The sequence below is a fragment of the Temnothorax americanus genome, unplaced genomic scaffold, assembly GCF_048541705.1.
Source record: "Temnothorax americanus isolate GAGA-0224 unplaced genomic scaffold, ASM4854170v1 Scaffold43, whole genome shotgun sequence".
Lineage (NCBI taxonomy): Eukaryota > Metazoa > Arthropoda > Insecta > Hymenoptera > Formicidae > Temnothorax > Temnothorax americanus.
In genome coordinates this window covers 792,033-809,428 of record NW_027509581.1, presented here as the reverse complement: position 1 = coordinate 809,428, position 17,396 = coordinate 792,033, and the positions used below count along the sequence as shown (strand labels likewise).

At 31.5% G+C, this 17,396-nt stretch overlaps 1 protein-coding gene across 4 annotated transcripts; it reads left to right on the top strand.

The window, feature by feature from the left end:
* The first annotated feature begins 696 nt into the window (after positions 1 to 696).
* On the top strand, positions 697 to 10,464 carry Gls (glutaminase). 4 transcript variants are annotated; one of them, XM_077416413.1, is made up of 12 exons: positions 697 to 1,262; positions 3,048 to 3,142; positions 5,113 to 5,148; positions 5,692 to 5,791; positions 5,888 to 6,033; positions 6,343 to 6,716; positions 6,913 to 7,193; positions 7,501 to 7,677; positions 7,972 to 8,132; positions 8,464 to 8,589; positions 8,785 to 8,925; positions 9,291 to 10,464. In XM_077416413.1, the coding sequence occupies exons 1-12, from the start codon at positions 1,158 to 1,160 to the stop codon at positions 9,448 to 9,450; spliced, it is 1,902 nt and encodes a 633-aa protein (XP_077272539.1). In that variant the 5' UTR covers positions 697 to 1,157; the 3' UTR covers positions 9,451 to 10,464. The 4 variants fall into 4 exon arrangements, with proteins under 4 accessions (XP_077272539.1, XP_077272542.1, XP_077272540.1 ...); XM_077416416.1 differs by lacking the exon at positions 5,113 to 5,148 and adding an exon at positions 3,696 to 3,776; XM_077416414.1 differs by lacking the exon at positions 5,113 to 5,148.
* The last annotated feature ends 6,932 nt before the right edge of the window (positions 10,465 to 17,396 follow it).

The following is a 17,396-nucleotide window of genomic DNA, read 5'->3' as shown; positions in this document are numbered from 1 at the left end:
TTCAATTGTGTTTTAACACTCTAAGGCCGGTATTCATAGTCGGTTCTTATATTTAAGACCATCTTAAGTACGGTACAATCTTAAGATGTCATTAACCAATCACAGAGCCGTATTAGCATTTTAAGATATTACTTAAGACGGTCTTGAAATAAGATCTGATTATGAATACCGGCCTAGAACTATTAATAGGGTCAAAATAACTTCTTTGACATTTTTAAAAATAATTATATAATTTATTTTTAACATCACAGTTTCTGAAATTTTCTTTGACTTTTATATATTGAAATATTCAGATAATTAATTTTATAAATTTTTTTTTTAATTTTAACTTTTAGAAAAATAAATAGGTATAGGTTAATCTTTTTTGGGTCTAGTGTTAAATGATAATATTATTTATTTTATTTATGTTATGCGGTGTATGTGTGGCATCACAAATATAAATACATGTATATATATGCATGTGTGATATGTTTGCGATGTGCAAAAATCATTTCACAGGTCACAAGCGTAGTCATAAGCAGACTTTCCCCAAGAGGATGTCGACGCCGTTCCGCGATTTTATTTCCCGCGGGATAATTCGTGTCAGTTATATACGCCGTGACATATTCCGGATCAGCTATATAGCGAAATTTTGTACCATCCTTAAATCGCGCATGTCCCGCCGGCCGGTCTTCCCCTCTTCCCCACCTTCTCTACGACCCTCGGTGTAGTAGACGCTGGTCGTCGGGACGCTGAGGGTCGTCTTTCGACGGCGATGTCGTTGTCGCAGGTAAAATTGCGACAGGTGATTGTGACAATTCGCGGACGATATCAATCGAGAATTTATTGAGGGACTAGATCTTCGAGTCGGGGAAAATTATACCTTGAAATATCGATCAAATAGTGTAGAAACGGGCGTTTTGCGTTTTAAAGTGCGAAACTTTGGTGGACATCTTTTGGGATATCGATCAGAAAATTCGAGCCCTCAAGAAGAAAATTTTATCTGGCTAAATATTTTACGTGCGAGATACAGATTGCAAATTGAAACATCTCGCTTTCATGTGAAGCAGTTCGATTTTTTTTTTTTTATATTGTTTACAACTTTTCGAATTATCATGAATTAATTGCGGTTGTTTCGAATTAGTGTTGTCGAATAAAATTATACGAAGTTATCAGTGATGAAAGCGACGATATTAAGGGAGGTGGTGATGCAAGGTGCGAGGATGCTGAAGTTCGTGAGAGTCGGTGCGAACGGGCTCAGGAAACTGTACTCCACCAACAAGGTAAGAATAATTCATGTAAAAAAAAAATAGGAAAGATTCAAAAGCGAGTCGTTAAACGACGGAAATTTACGAAAATTCACGAAATTGCGAAATTTATACAAACGACTTAGTAAGGGAAATATTAAACATGGCGATTACGGATTCAAGTATTACGCAATAATGGTAACATACCTACAACTCAATGTTAACACATTTATCAATGTATTAGATCTATTCGTTACGTTGTAATTTAGATATACATCCTTAAGGTATTAAGGAAGAAAAACGACCGATTCTCGATTCAACCACGTGGGCGGTGGCAATGGCCTATATCGGTGACAGAAATAGTTTGACACATAGCTCGCGTATGTCTATTATGTTGCGCCAACAAGCCGCTCGAATTAGACTATTACACTTAATAGTTCGTGCTTGATAATGATTGAAACTCGAGCCGATAATTATTAAAAGCAATATAATTAGTATGTACTACAATTATTTGATTGATCGTTTTACGATTATATTTTTAACAATGAGCATGCTGCATATTATAATATTACGTAGCATATACTATATGAAGTCTGGATTTAAAGTATGTTATAGTGTATTATCTTGAAACAATTTAATAAATACGTCTTGACATTTATATTATAAGAAACCTATTTATTTATTTATCTACCCAGAATTGTCAAGCAATATTTGGATTTTATTATTAACATTTTTATCACTATGGACAAGATACGAGTATGTGAAGCTTATAGTTATGTATTGATTACATAACAAGCGGTGAGAGTGACATTCAGAGACGAGTAATCTCGCTCTTCAATCTAGTCGGGCTTTCAATTTTCATTACGCTTATATGTGTACATACAAACCTACTGATCCGAATTAAAGTACACGTGACAGGCTTCCGCTTAGAGTACTATGATGTTGATTCATCGAAGGATCAATACAGAGCTGCCTAGCAACCAGCGCGATTCTTCTCTATGCAACCATCTCGAAATGTATAATTCAGAAACTGCTTAAAATAATTTTTTTAAATGAAGAAATTATTATATAGTTACTCTGTGATATGAATATATTTTACTATACGAACAGTTTTCTTTTAAAATTTAAATTTAATAAAAAAAATACACAACTATCGAATTAAATGCACAATTTTTCTTATTATAAATTTTATATTTATTAATTTACAGGCATATTTAGAAATGTGTAATTAATCCTTTTAATAAATTGCTAAAGCATCTGATTAATGTAGCAATTATTAATATTTATTGTAAAAGATTAATATAATTTCTGATTGTTTAATAGATAACTTATGTTATTAAAATATAAATAAAAATGTGTTTTCTATCAATATTAAAATTAAATAATTTTTTTTAAAGTTAATATAATAAAGAAAAAAGTAGTTTGATATGTAAAGTACGTAAAAACTGAACCTTTTCAATAAATCGAATTTTCACTTAATTCTCGAATGAAACAATGCAGTCTGCGCATACATAATGCAAAATGCATAGATGAGCTTCGTTTAGAGACTATAAAAAAAACTATATTTTTTTAATATTATATTATAATGTGTGTCTTTTAAAATAATTTTTATTTTATTGAACAAATACATTTTTTCACTTATTTCTTAATTATTAATTACAAACTCCAGGAATCCTTGCGTGTTTCTACGTTTTGTCGAATAATATCTCAATTGTGGCTAATATTATTTGAACAATTCGGTGTTTTATTTTACGCAATTGTGAAAACAATTACAATTTTATTTTCTACTTGTTAACGAACGGAATATTCACGATTTTACAGAAACGTGCTGCTATACCAACGTCCACGAGACTCGGAAAAGCGAATTTGAATGCCGCTTCTGGAGCTGCAGTGAAATTGGAACATTCTCAAACACGGTACGAAAAATCCTAACATTACTTATTTAATTCTCAAAAAAAATTAAACAAAAAAAACATGGAATAGTTTTTTTAATAATAATATTTCTTTCATACAAATAAGTAACGCAAGAATTTCTTTTGATATATATATCTTTTTAACCGCGTATCGCACGACGGCTTGTATAAGAAACATAAACGTAACGTAACACTGAAACGCGTAATTTGAACGCTGCGCTGGACGAATGCGTATAATTGTGATAACTGGCAAACGATACCGACATATAGAAAGGCATAGTAATCGTCGTGCAATAAGTTTGTCGATGCGATATCATGCACTGCAATCTATTAACCCATCGCAATTGATTAGGTCGAGCGTTGTTATTGTGTATTATTTAAGCGCGGTCAGCAACATAAAATCTTTCAGATCGTGATTTTATCTGTCGCTAAACTGAAGCAGTGAGATTTCTCGAGAACGCGAGATATAATATAGATTGTAAAATATTATCAAAATGGTGTACTTTCTGTGGTGATATTAATTTGTGTTTCTTTCACCCGCAATTATTAAAGTCAGAACAATGGACGACTTTGAATTCAATGGTCATTGCATCGACACGATCGATGATTTCAATGAATTACCACTAAGAACGTATCGGTAAGATTATCTCATTCTGAAGAGTATCTAATTAACATCATTGTTACTCGATATTTGTTAGAATCAATTAAAAATTTTAATTGATTCTAACAAATATTGAGTAACAATTTCAAATATTTAACATTAGTCCTTTCATAAAAGAATTGAATTGAGAGTTATCTATAGAAGAGATAAATTGGAAAGCGATACAAAAAAATATAAAAATAAAAATATTTCTAAACTAATCTCAGATTTTGTAGAAAATCAATTCCTGATTTTGATAAAATTAAATCTTGACACTACAAGATAAAAATATTTTCAATATTTTTTAAATAAATTTATCTGTTTGTAATGCAATTTAATTATAATTTTTTTTATTAACATCATACATTATTTAATGCTTTATTCATCATATAACTTAATCAACCTTGTGCACTTATAAAGAATTCCAAACATAAATTCTTTTTTTAACATAAATTCTGATTTTTTTAACATCTCAATCCTTTATCCACCGGAGCTGTCTGCTCTAGCTCTAATAAACTCTAATATACTAAGCAATTATTTGTTACCGGTTTCTGTTTGTTACAATTGTTCGTCATCGAATGCAAATTGCATGTAGCTCCTCGCTCTCAAGATGTCACCTGCTTCTGACGTAAATGATATTTTAAGGTTTATTTTTTATCATTGTGGGGGGTCGACGTCAAAACTTGTTTTCCTTTTTCTTTTTCGAGTGTTATAAGAACCTCGGTGATATCTGTGACGGAGTAATTTTGCAACCAGACAGCAATAAGACGTTCTTTAGATTTTGCACAAAAAGTCTATTACATTTAACAGCGTTTTGCAAACTTGTATTATGTGAAGAAAACTAAAGATCTAATCGTGTTTTGTGGTGCGCTGCAACGCGAAATAATCACAGCGATATTTTATTAGATTGAGTTAACAAAAAACGTTTGTCTAACTAAATCTGCGAAATTGAACTTGAATTAAATAAACGTAATTTAACGACGTAAAGAATCGCAATTAATACCTGCGAGACTTACAAATATAATGTTTGTTGATTTTTAACAATAAAAGTATAACAGTTTACGCAGTTAAAATAAAATAGTTTTGAACTACGACAATCACTATGCCGTACATCGAGTCGGACGATTGTGATTCCAAGGCAAACTCTAATCTCCAGTTGACTAAGCTTTCCGAAGATTACGCAATTAAATCGAAAATCGCGTGTTCGATCTGGGTAGAGAAGAAAGATGATCGATCCACCCGGATGTTGGCACGCTTTCTTAGGTAACAGTCGCATTGACAATTATTATTATCATTACTAATGCAGAATCGTTTGTTTTGCTTTTCGTTACAGCGAATACAGCTTTATTCACGACAGCCATTATATGTAGTGAGTACACTATGCGCCATTAATGCGTTGTGTGATATGAATAACTTATTAATAGCACCAGTATTTATTCCGTGCCATTTTGTCGATATAACAATTTCATTGAAGCTAACGAACGGAAAGTTAAACATAAAATTATCATTTAATGAAATGTCAGACATAATAACTTCATATCTACCTAATCTTTTTGTTTATTGCTTATTATAAGCAAGATAATCAATTTTATTATTTTACTTGTATTTTCAATGCATGGTGAGTTTTACTTTTACGTTTATAAACGTACGGTGATTTAATTAAATGGAAGATGAAATATTACATTTATTTTATAATTGCTATAAGTAACAGTTGTAGAATGAGTTAAATAATGATAATGTGGTGGTCATTCTCCAGCTATATATGTATATGATTTTGTTATTATTGTCTATTTAATTAAAATTATAGAAAAATAGTTGTGAGAAAAATATCTGTTGACTGTATTAGTACATTGTTCACAAACGCGTTATTCGCTTTATATCATTTAATAATTATATTTTTAATGTTTTACAGCACTCGAGATCAAGATCAAGCAACGAACGCCGAAGATGTTTTATTTGACATGTTCAAGAACGAGGAGACCGGTCTTGTATCAGTCGCGGAATTTTTAGCTGTATGTAAGACGGAACAACATTCTATTTTTATAGAGAGATAAATTCGTGAAATAGTTATATAACAGAAATTAATATCTATATTAATTTATTTTAAGGCTTTAAGGATAACTGGTTTACGGAAGAATGATCCTCGACTTCAGGAACTTACTGACAATTTGAAAAAAGAGCACGCCAAGAATAACGATCGCACTAAAGCTATATCGCACGAAACGCAGAAGCTAGATAGAGAACAATTCAGAAGGTGAGTCTATACGATCTCAAAAAAAAAAAAAACAACTCAATGCATGTATTTTAAGTAGATGCGAAACGTTACATTACTTTAATACTTCTAGATATTCTTCATAACGTGAGCTTTAATATAATTTTATACGTATTTATTTTAATATAATATTATACGTATATAATGTTTAAATATTTGCAAAATTTAATTTAACTTTTAAATATATTTCTTCCTGAATTTAATGTAATATTTAAATGTTGAAAAAAGCCAAGTTTGTAAATATCTACGATAAGAAAACGTCTTTAAATGCGTCGTTGTTTCCTCTTTCAGGATCATAAATCCCAATATCGTCTTGATCTCGCGAGCGTTCAGGCATCAGTTCATAATTCCCGACTGGTCAGGTTTCACAAAGCACATCGAGGATTTTTATTGGAAATGCAAAACGAACACCGAAGGCAAGGTCGCCTCCTATATACCGCAGTTAGCCAAGATGAATCCGGAATATTGGGGCGTATCCGTGTGCACCATTGACGGTCAGCGATTCAGCATTGGAGATACCTCAATACCGTTCACCCTTCAAAGCTGCAGTAAACCTTTGACTTATGCGATAGCCTTGGAGAGGCTGGGTAACGAAGTGGTGCATCAGTACGTTGGTCAAGAGCCGTCCGGTAGAAATTTCAACGAGCTCGTACTAGATTATAATAGTATGTACTATTTGGTCGAAAAAATGATACAATTTGAATAACAGTAAAAAATCAATTAATAAATTTGGTATTTAAGTTATTTTAAATTTAATTAAAAATTAAGGAAAAAATGACAAAGTGTGAAGTGCTTTATTATTATTATTTTTTTATTTTGACTTATACGATCAATTTGTGATACAAATGGATATCTTTTTAGAGAAGCCGCACAATCCAATGATCAACGCCGGCGCGATATTAATTTGCTCGCTTCTGAAAACGTTAGTCAAGCCGGAAATGGGCCTGGCCGAGAAATTCGACTTCACGATGAACTGTTTCAAAAGATTGGCCGGTGGTGAGAATCTCGGGTTTAACAACGCCGTCTTTTTGTCAGAGCGAGAGGCGGCCGATCGAAATTACGCTTTAGGATTTTACATGAGGGAGCACAAATGCTATCCGGAAAAGACGAATCTGCAGGAAGTTATGGATTTCTATTTCCAGGTAGATATTTCTTCCTTATGTATATAGTCATTGAAACAATTTAAATAAAGCATTACGGACTCATTTTTTATTATTAGGAACAAAAATTAAAATAAAATAAAAATTTATGAATGCGTACGCTAAATAATAGTTTTCGATATCTTTTTACTGAATAAACACGAGTCTGTTTTAGTTTTATTCGTGGTACATCTTTTAATTTCTCTTTTGACTACGATACTGAGGAACCAGACTAAACCGCCTCTATTTCTATTTCGGGTATTTGTGCATACGTAACGTTTTGACGATAAATTTTGTTTTTACTGGCAAGTGCTGCGCTATGGAAGCAAATTGCGAGACGATGTCAATAATGGCAGCCACATTAGCGAACGGCGGCATTTGCCCGATTACCGAAGAGAAGGTCCTAAAACCGGACAGCGTCCGCGATGTCCTGAGTCTTATGCACAGCTGCGGCATGTACGATTATAGCGGACAATTTGCGTTCAAAGTGAGTTAAAAAAAGAAAAATGCACCGGGTAATATCTTTGGAAATCAAAATAATAAATGGTTCAAAGAACACACGAAATTAAAAGGCTCAACAAACTTTTTAGAACCATAACTGGTAACTGTTTAGTTATAAAAAACTTTTACTACGTTGCTTTATTGCGTAAATATGTTCATAATACGTAATCTGGTTTTGGATAATAATTTATTTACTGTACGCGTATGATGCCAATATCGACGTAAAGCTTTGATGAAAATCGATGCTTTACATTTTATTCTATGTTATATTTTATTCTAGGTTGGCATACCGGCCAAGTCCGGCGTGTCGGGAAGCCTTCTCGTGGTAATTCCAAACGTCATGGGAATTTGCACGTGGTCACCACCCTTGGATCCGCTCGGCAATTCCTGTCGCGGTGTGCAGTTCTGCGAGGAGCTCGTGCGCGAATTTAACTTCCACAGGTAACGATACAGTTAATCAATAATCAAATTGTTTACCTAAAAAAGAAAACAAAGAAAGCTGATGAGCGATTAAAAAAATTTATTTCAAATCTTTAAAGTGTTCTTTTTTCTTACTTAAATATTCAACATGATTAAAAAATTTGAATACACTGTGTAGGTTGTACCACTATTATTATGGAATATTTTTTTTGAAATTGATCTGAGTTCCTTATTCCTTGTAATTTACGTTATAGTCGATCATAGAAACTTGATCGAAACTAAAATTCAACTCTTTTTCTTCGCCCTTTCTTGTGACGTTATTAGATAAACCTATTTCATAATATGACTACAGGTATGATAATCTGAAGCACGCGACGAATAAGAGAGATCCTAGACGGCACAAATACGAAACGAAAGGCCTCTCGATCGTTAATCTTCTGTTCAGCGCTGCCAGTGGTGACGTCACAGCGATGAGAAGGTGAGTTACTCTCTTTTAAGAACCTGTTTAATAAAGATAAATGCGCGAACCTGTGTTGTGCGTTTTTTTTTAATCTCATATCATATTTCTGTACATGAGAAAATTTGCACCAGTGATGAAATTTAACGGAGGCAAAGAAGTATTAGAAGATTACATATTAGTTATATTAGTTTTGATTGTTATCGATAATTTCAGACACCGATTGAGTGGGATGGATATGACACTGTCGGATTACGATGGCAGAACCGCGTTGCACTTAGCTGCCAGCGAAGGTCATCTAGATTGCATCGAGTTTCTGATCGAGCATTGCGGGGTCCCACATGATCCCAAGGACAGGTACAATTTGAGCACTGCTTCAAGATCCATTTACAATGATTATTTCACGAATTGAGTATAATCTGACAACGGATTTTTCGCAATTATTACGAATAATTAATCTATTATAGTTGTTTTAAAGCACACTTTTTACATACGGAATAAGAAAATATATTCTCTGTTTCTAATCTTTATTTGTAAATTATTTAATACATTCAAAGTTAATGTTTTCTTAAATTAGAATTTAATTATTTTCTATAATTTTTTTTTTTAAATTTTTAAATGATTAATATTTTTTCTTTATGCTAGAATTAATCGTTTTTATGTGTTTCCAGTAGCTCTTATCTTTATATGCGCAATTAAATTTAAAAACATCGTGTTTTTAGATGGGGTAAACGACCAGTCGACGAAGCCGAGACTTTCGGGCACGTGCAGGTGGTGGAGTATCTGAACAACTACGCTCTCGTCCGTAAGACCGAATTAGAGAACAAACAGAACGGATGTATCGATGAGGTTAAACCGGAAACGGCAGTGCAGTCGCCGTGAGCAATAAGCGATGACGAATTTATACGGAACTGGAGTGAGTCGAGGAACCGAGAGTGAGGGTGGCAACAAGGATTTATTACGTAAAAGCTGTCGAGTGGAGAAAGAAACGAGACGACGTATCGATCGTAGTAACAGCAGAACGAGGTCGCAAGAAAATACGTTTTTATTCTATGTAACCAGAGTATTTTTCAATATTATATTATTTGAATGGTATAGCACATATATATGATATATAGAATTATTTCATAACTATATTTATATAGTAGCTAATCGCAATTAGTGAATGCGTTTTGGAACATGCAACCTTAATGCAAAATAATTTTTACATTAGCCTTAAACGGACAATAACGGGAAACAATAATTTTATCAGTTTTTGAACGCGTGACCTCGTTCTATTTACGCGCGATAGATTCGAGTTATCTCAGCATTGAGCAGCATACTCAGATTAAAAATAACTGTGATTAATATTACGTATGCGTCTTTTTTCCATGATTTAGTTTATTAAAAGTGAGAAGTTTGTTTCCATCACTTTATTAATTTATATGTTACTTCTACCTCGTATTCTTCACTATCGTATTCCTCACTATCATATATTTACTCTTTAAGATACACTTCGATATCTTTTCTGCTTTTGAATGTAAATGCGCGAGAGAGAAACTTCCAATTTACATATCAGATCAATAAAGGTACAAACCAAATGCTATCCGATTCTTAAGTTTGAAATAGTCTTCATGTTTTGACAGAATATTCGGTTATTTAGTTAACAGGAGATAACATGCCTTAATTACTTCACATTTTTGAATAATTTGAGCTATTTTCGAAAATCTTCTAATTATATTATTTATTATATTTAATAAGGCATAAATTCTTTTGTCTTTTATCGACACAAGTCTACCTTAAAAACGAGGCAAAAAAGGTGGCTATTTCGGGAATAAATTTTTAGAATTAATTTGTTCAATAATAAAGTATTTCGCTCGACAGCAAAATACATTAATGTAAAAAAATTACTAACGTTGTAAAATAAGAGTCAATTTATAATAAATTAAAAATTTTAAATAAACATAGACTATTTAATACGTATAAATTGAGGTTGTAAGAGACATTAAATAGGTATGTCCGTTTTTTTTATTTTCTAATTTTTTTTTCTTTCTCTCACATTTAAATAATATATAAACGATGATTTTATAAAATTGAAGTTATATTGACAAATCGTCATATTGTCTCGACACAGTGGCGCTTATTATTATTCCTCCATTTAATTCTGGAAGTAGTAATTTATTTTTCTAATACAATGGCGCATAAATACGCGGATAACGAGCTAATCGGAAAATACAGATGTTATCTCGCGTGGAAATTCTTCGTAACAAATCGCGCGTGAATCGTGCGTTAAACATATCTTTCTGAATATACTTTTTGTGATGTTTTAGAGATTCTTTGAAGATATGGAATGTATATCCGTCTTAGAGAGGAATATTTACTATTTCGCAAGCGTCCACACTGTGAGAGAAACTTTTAAAAAAATATTACTTAATGTGATATCTCTTAATAGAGAGACATATTTTATTTTAACAACGTCCCTCTTTTCTTCATTATGTTCTTTAATAACGTAATGTTATTAAAGTTAGTTAATGTTTTTTAAAAAAGTTTACGTCTGTATTAAAAATTAGTTACCTTTCGATTGTTTTTATCTATTGTTTGGAAAAGAGCAGATAAATAATCTGTGCAGATAATTTTTATGTCATTCATAATTAATTAAAGAATTAGGCATTTACATGAGAGACGGAATGTTATACGGTAATCTCTATCTCTTCCGTCTATAATATCATCTACTATAATGTATAGAATAATATGTACGTTGTTTCCATAGATGAATATAGTTAAACGGATAACGCCAATTCTGAGTACAATTATATACTTATTTCTCAGTGTATGAGCGAGTACTCAGTATCGCCATACTGTTGTTGTTACGCTACATAAATGTGCCGACAGATGCAAAAAGGCTGGAAAAGTCAATTTCTCGCGAACGCGTCAACTATAACGATTACGATTACGCTAACAATTACACTAGCGATTATATATATATTCTATGTATGTTAGACAACTATATTTTTGAATAAATTAGCTATAGGATCGCTTCGCGTAGAGAGAAACCTGAGCTTATATTTTCAAACGGGCAAAAGATGACAATAACGTTACATCGTATGAGAACGTAATTCTCATGTGAGAGGTGGATATAGATTCCGTAATTTTTTGTCACTAAAGCCAAATCTACAATGTGTTCTTTGCTTCCTGTTTTTTGTATTTCGCAATTCCGTCGCGTAACGTGATGTTTCTTAATTTGTCTCTTCTGATGAAATTCGTCAATTTTTATCTTGGGCGACAGAGAACAAAAAACATATCGAGTTACGCGACAAAATTGCGAAATACAAGATAGTCGGAAAGAGATTAAGAGCAGAAAACAGGAAGCAAAGAATACATTGTAGATCAGGCTTAAAAGAACAGAATTTATGTGGCATAAAACTGTTTATAATACATTTTAAGAAATGTATAATTTTTTTACCTAATCTATTCGTGAGGAATTAGTTACAGTATTAGTAGACGTGAGATAAGTTTTACGACACGAAAAGCCTTCACATATTTTTCTATGATCGTTATATTAACATATGTATATGACTGTGGCGTTTTTAATTAAACATATGTTGAGAGATGCGATAATCTCAAACTTCCTATTTCTAAAAAGATTTTATTTATAGTTAGTAAATTGTTTGTGTAATTTGTGCAATCCAGACCAAGTATATTGCGTCCACCTCTGTACTTGTTCTTGTTCTGTCTCTATAAAATAAAATATTAAATAAAAAATAATTTGCGTCTCTACTTTACTTACCATAATTGTTATTTACATTTATTTCTTTAATATTAATAATATTATTTTTTAAATTAACAATAATAAATATTAATATAATAAATGTTAAATTTTTATAGATATTAATTTATAGATATTAATTGTCTCGTCTCTCATTTATAATATTTGTACTGCTAATAATTTATAATACGTACTCTACAATTGGTTAAGATTAATTATAATTGTGCGTTCAATTTTACATTAAAGACAGCGGAAACATAAAATTTCGCAAATAATTGGGTGCAATAAGAAAAAATATAAATTGCTTATTATTATTCATATTTAAGACAATAAATTCTGATATTTTGTATATTTACATTAATTAATGACAAACTTATCGATCAGACGATTGTAAAATACGCAGAATACATGAGCCGTCTTGATAACGACTATAGATCATCAAATAAACATTAAACGATCTCCGTACTTTCGTGACGTAATATCATCATTAGGAATATAAAACGAGGACTAGGAAGAAGTAATAAATAAGAATATTGAAAAATGAAGATTGACTTTGACCTCGACATTGCGCGCAATATCAGCGATTTTATGTACGAGTCAAACGCGTCATACGCGCGCTAATCGGCGCGAAGCAAGCACAGATAATCGTTGCAATTTAGACAAGCCGTAACAAAACGTTATTATACCTATACTGATGGCTGGCAGTAAGATGCGCTGAAAAAATCCATTCATTCGTACGATAAATGTTCAACAGGACGTACAACAACCTACGTTAATAGTGATTAAAAAATAATTTTGCTTAGACAATGATCGCACCTGATAATTGGGGACAATGTAATTTTGTTTCTTTTATTGTTAATTAATTCTCCGTCTGTATACGTAGGTCTATAATACGGCATCCGAGCCAAAATGATGATCTGCGCTCCTAACTGTAAAACTTGTATATTAATTTGCCAGAAAATATTAAACGAACGATGTTTATCAAAATGACTATAAAATCGTCAACTACAATATTGACAGATGTTTCATATTTTTTTTCAGCTTTTTAACAATATTTTAAAGGTAGGAAAAATAGTGTCGAACGTGATAGACCCACGTCTACATTCTGAAAATGCAGAAAAAAAACGTATGCAGAGGGTTAACAATAATTAATTATTAAAGAAGCAAAATTACATTATTGTCGCCGATTATTAGGTGCGACCTTGTTGGAATTACATGCTCAAAAATGTGCACTTATTTCGTATAGTACACAGAAAGAACGGTTTTGCTGAAGTATCTAAAAATTTAGCTAGATACAGATTCAAAAATTATTTTGGAACATCAAAATAATTATGTAGAACACTCAAACTGATTGCTAAAATGTCAAAATTTTTTACAGCTTTATCATCAATGATGATTCATTATACTTTAGCGGCCTACTATAATTATTTTGACGGTGCAACAAAATTATTTTTAGATCTGTATCTTATAGCTAAATTTTTAGATTTCAGCAAAACCGTTCTTCCTCCCTCCCCTCGTGCAAAATTCACGTATTTACAATAATTTATGTAATAATAATTTCAGTAATTTTATAAATTAATTAGTATTTTTATTGAAATATTTATGTAATGTACAATACGCCATACATTATCTTTGTAAATGCCGATGACAGTAACAATTCCATTCTAAACAATGTATGATTAATAGTCCGCTGCCCACGGAAATACATGAATTACGTCATTGTTCGTCGTGTATCGTACTGCAGTTACAGCACGTAAGCCAAACGGTTGGGTTTTCCTGACCAAATTTTGTTGCTCGGCTGATTGTGAGCTGCACCGTAACAGGTGAGTCATTAAAAATACTCGACAACTTTCCGTAGGCTTTGCATTCACCGTGTGACTTTATTCGGTAATATTGGCATTCTCTATTTCGATTCATTCGATCTTGATTTATACTTTTCACGACTTCGATTGAATCATTGCCTTTTTACATCATGTATCTTTCTCTCTTAGCGTCAAGTTATTAATTAAATTACTAATCAAGAAATTTCTTTCTAAGAAATTAAATTTCTAAAAATTTCTTTTTGTTATCTGATCTCTAATAAAAATAATTGTCATTATATGATTTCTAGTAGAAATGTTTGTTGTTAAAAAAGTTCCTATTTAAGAATAAATAATATGCTTATTTTAATGTAGTTTTTGATTTGTTATTGGGCAGTTATACTGACTTTTTCTAGTAACTGAACAGAAAACTGGTTTATAGGATTTTAATCAAGATGTAACGCTTTTCGCGTAATTACTGCACAGAAAAGACGTACAAATTCTGAATTCAGTTACTCAGCAGTTACTTAGCATACAGTAAAAGGACAATGTAATCATATATATATCTGTATTTTAATATTTTTAATAATTTTTCATTGTGTAAATGAGGTATTCTATATGATACTATCCATTTTTGTATCTTTTATATTGTATTAAAGTCTTTATTAGACTCTGTATCAAAGCTATTTAATTCTTTTATTTATATTATCAGAATAATCTCTCTCTCTGAATAATTTTAAGAAATAAAACAAATATTATTAATAACATAAGTAAAATAAATAAAACAAATATAGGTAGTAATAACATTTTTTGTTACTTACGTATCTCTTATTTACGTGTGTATCTTTTTCATTCGTCACTTCCAATCTTTGACAATTGTAACTTTGACATTTATAACTTCATCTCTTGCTTTAACTAATTTTGCCCAGTGGCTATGCAATATTTTTGTATATCAAGAAAAATCTTAGTCAGTAATACTAGATAGTAACTGCTTGGGTGTTCGGTCAAAGGGCACAAATTTCTACCAGGTAATTTTTACAATAAAATATAAAAACCTGATAAATAAGATTTGAATTAATTGACATATATGTTTTATAAAAATTTATATTTAACAACTGGCTTGAGAGACGTCGTAAAAACTAATTTATCGCAAAAATTTACACACTTTTTACATGTCTTTTGTTTAGATATAATACGTAATTTATATACAATAATATAACTAAATATATGTAGAAAAGCATTTCTTATATTACATTTATGGACAAAATAAATAATTTTAAGATGAAGATGCCATTTATTTTATGACACAAGCTTGCTTTGGCCACATCATGGGGATTCCCCGATTTTTGACATGCACGGTGAATCCTCGTGGACGAATTGACATGGAATTACAACTTGAATTAAAGATTAGAAAGTCATTAGCTGAAGATAAACATTTATACTCGAGAATCAAGTTGTTCACGCGCTTATCATCCGTCATTATAATGACGCAAATGGAAATAACGAACTACTGTCGCAAAGTGAAGATCGAGCGTTCATGTATACGAATATCTGTATTTATGATTAGCGACGAGGCCGACCGTATTATCATCAAAGATAATTGTTTATTTTCCGGCCGCTTACGAATATACGTGGAACGAAATCGAGCTCCGTTTGATTATTCAACCAACTCTGAGTAACGCTGTTTTAAATTCACGATCAACGGATTCCCTATTTCTATAATAGGGGAAACTGAATTAATTATGTATAAGAGTTACGTATGTTACTTGATAACGGATTCACTACATTAAAGGAAAATTCACACGCTTATTGTTTTCTTTATTCTCTTTTTTCGGGAACTACAGTTACTATGTTTTAAGTGCTAACATTATTTAGATTATACAGTGTAGTTTATATTTATATTTTATATATATTTATATATTTTAAATTTTATTAGTTAGTCAGGTGTCTTTATTGACTCCCCGAAGAGTTGAGGCCCCCGAACAATGAAAAATATAAGGAACATATATTAGCGATTAGAAATAAGAAATAAAGCTGGTGTAGCATTAATACACGGCTTCCGATAGGTTAAAAATCTATGTGTTATTCCCTGTTTCTGTTGCCTGTATTTTTCATCGTGCATTCAATTTTATTCCCGATTCTTTAGTCCTAATTGCTAATATCTGTTCTTTGTTCCTTATATTTTTCATTGTGCAGAGGCCTTTACAATAACTTCTGTTTTCATATGTTAAATATTATACAAGTAACATATTATAAATACCTATTTTTTTACATTATGAACTTATCAATGTCATATTCATATCACATTTTATGTTATTTTGTTTTATTATTGTCTGTCTTGTTGCTTTTTCTTTTTTGCTCTACTTTCTCTCTCCCTTTTGTTCTGTCTCCTCTGCTTTCTTTCGTAATATCTCTATCATCTACTCTTAAATTTCTATGTCTGTCCACTCGATATATTCCTCCAATGCATATGCTGCCACGTCTCAACTCTCCAATTATACAGTTCGCATTTCTGTTTCCTTCCTTTTCTTAATATTTTGACTGTTTGACTCTATTCCCCAGTCTTGCTATCTTTGCTCATCTTTCCTTTTTTCATTCTTTCGTCAAATACTTCGATAATTCCGTTGTCTATATCTCTTCATCAAGAAACATTTTAACTACATTACAGCAACGTTTTAACATTAATGCAATGTAGTTGAATTGTTTCTTGACGTTTCTTGTTTACTGGGTTTGTACCATTTGTTGCACTTTGATTCTCTTATCCTCTACTATCTTTTTTCCTTTTATTTCCTTTTTTTATTATCTTTCCATTCTACACCTTCGTCCATTTCACCTTTGTCCATTTCACCTTAATGCATTTCTGTAGTTTTCTTTTTATCACCTCCATTTCTTTTTCCCTCATTACTTATTACTGTAATTCTGTTTTTTTCTTACTTCGATAAGTTCTTTGCTCTTCTAGCTGTTTTTTTATCTTCTCTTAGTATGATCTCGCTAATCCATTTTCCTTACTTTCTACTTTCTCTTTGTATCTCCATGTTTTTTTTAACTTGTAATCTTAAATTTTCTCCCTTAAATTCTTTCTTTATGATAATATTTTCAAGTGTCATCTAATCAGCTCCCAGGTAGCAAGCACTCGTTTGTCATTTTGACGTCTTTTGACGTCAATTGACGTCAAAATGACGAGTGCTTGCTACCTGGGCTCATACTATCTATTTAACTCCGAAAACACATAGGGTTTAATTTGACCCTGTTTTTTTTCCCAGAAAAATTTATAGCAAAAAATA

What these genes read in the sequence shown, in the direction of transcription:
- Gls (XM_077416416.1), top strand. Translation starts at nt 1,158, where the DNA reads ATGAAAGCGACGATATTAAGGGAGGTGGTGATGCAAGGTGCGAGGATG. An exon ending in AACTGTACTCCACCAACAAG is followed by an intron (nt 1,263 to 3,047) that starts GTAAGAATAATT and finishes ACGATTTTACAG; the next exon opens with AAACGTGCTGCTATACCAAC. An exon ending in CAGTCGCGGAATTTTTAGCT is followed by an intron (nt 5,792 to 5,887) that starts GTATGTAAGACG and finishes ATTTATTTTAAG; the next exon opens with GCTTTAAGGATAACTGGTTT.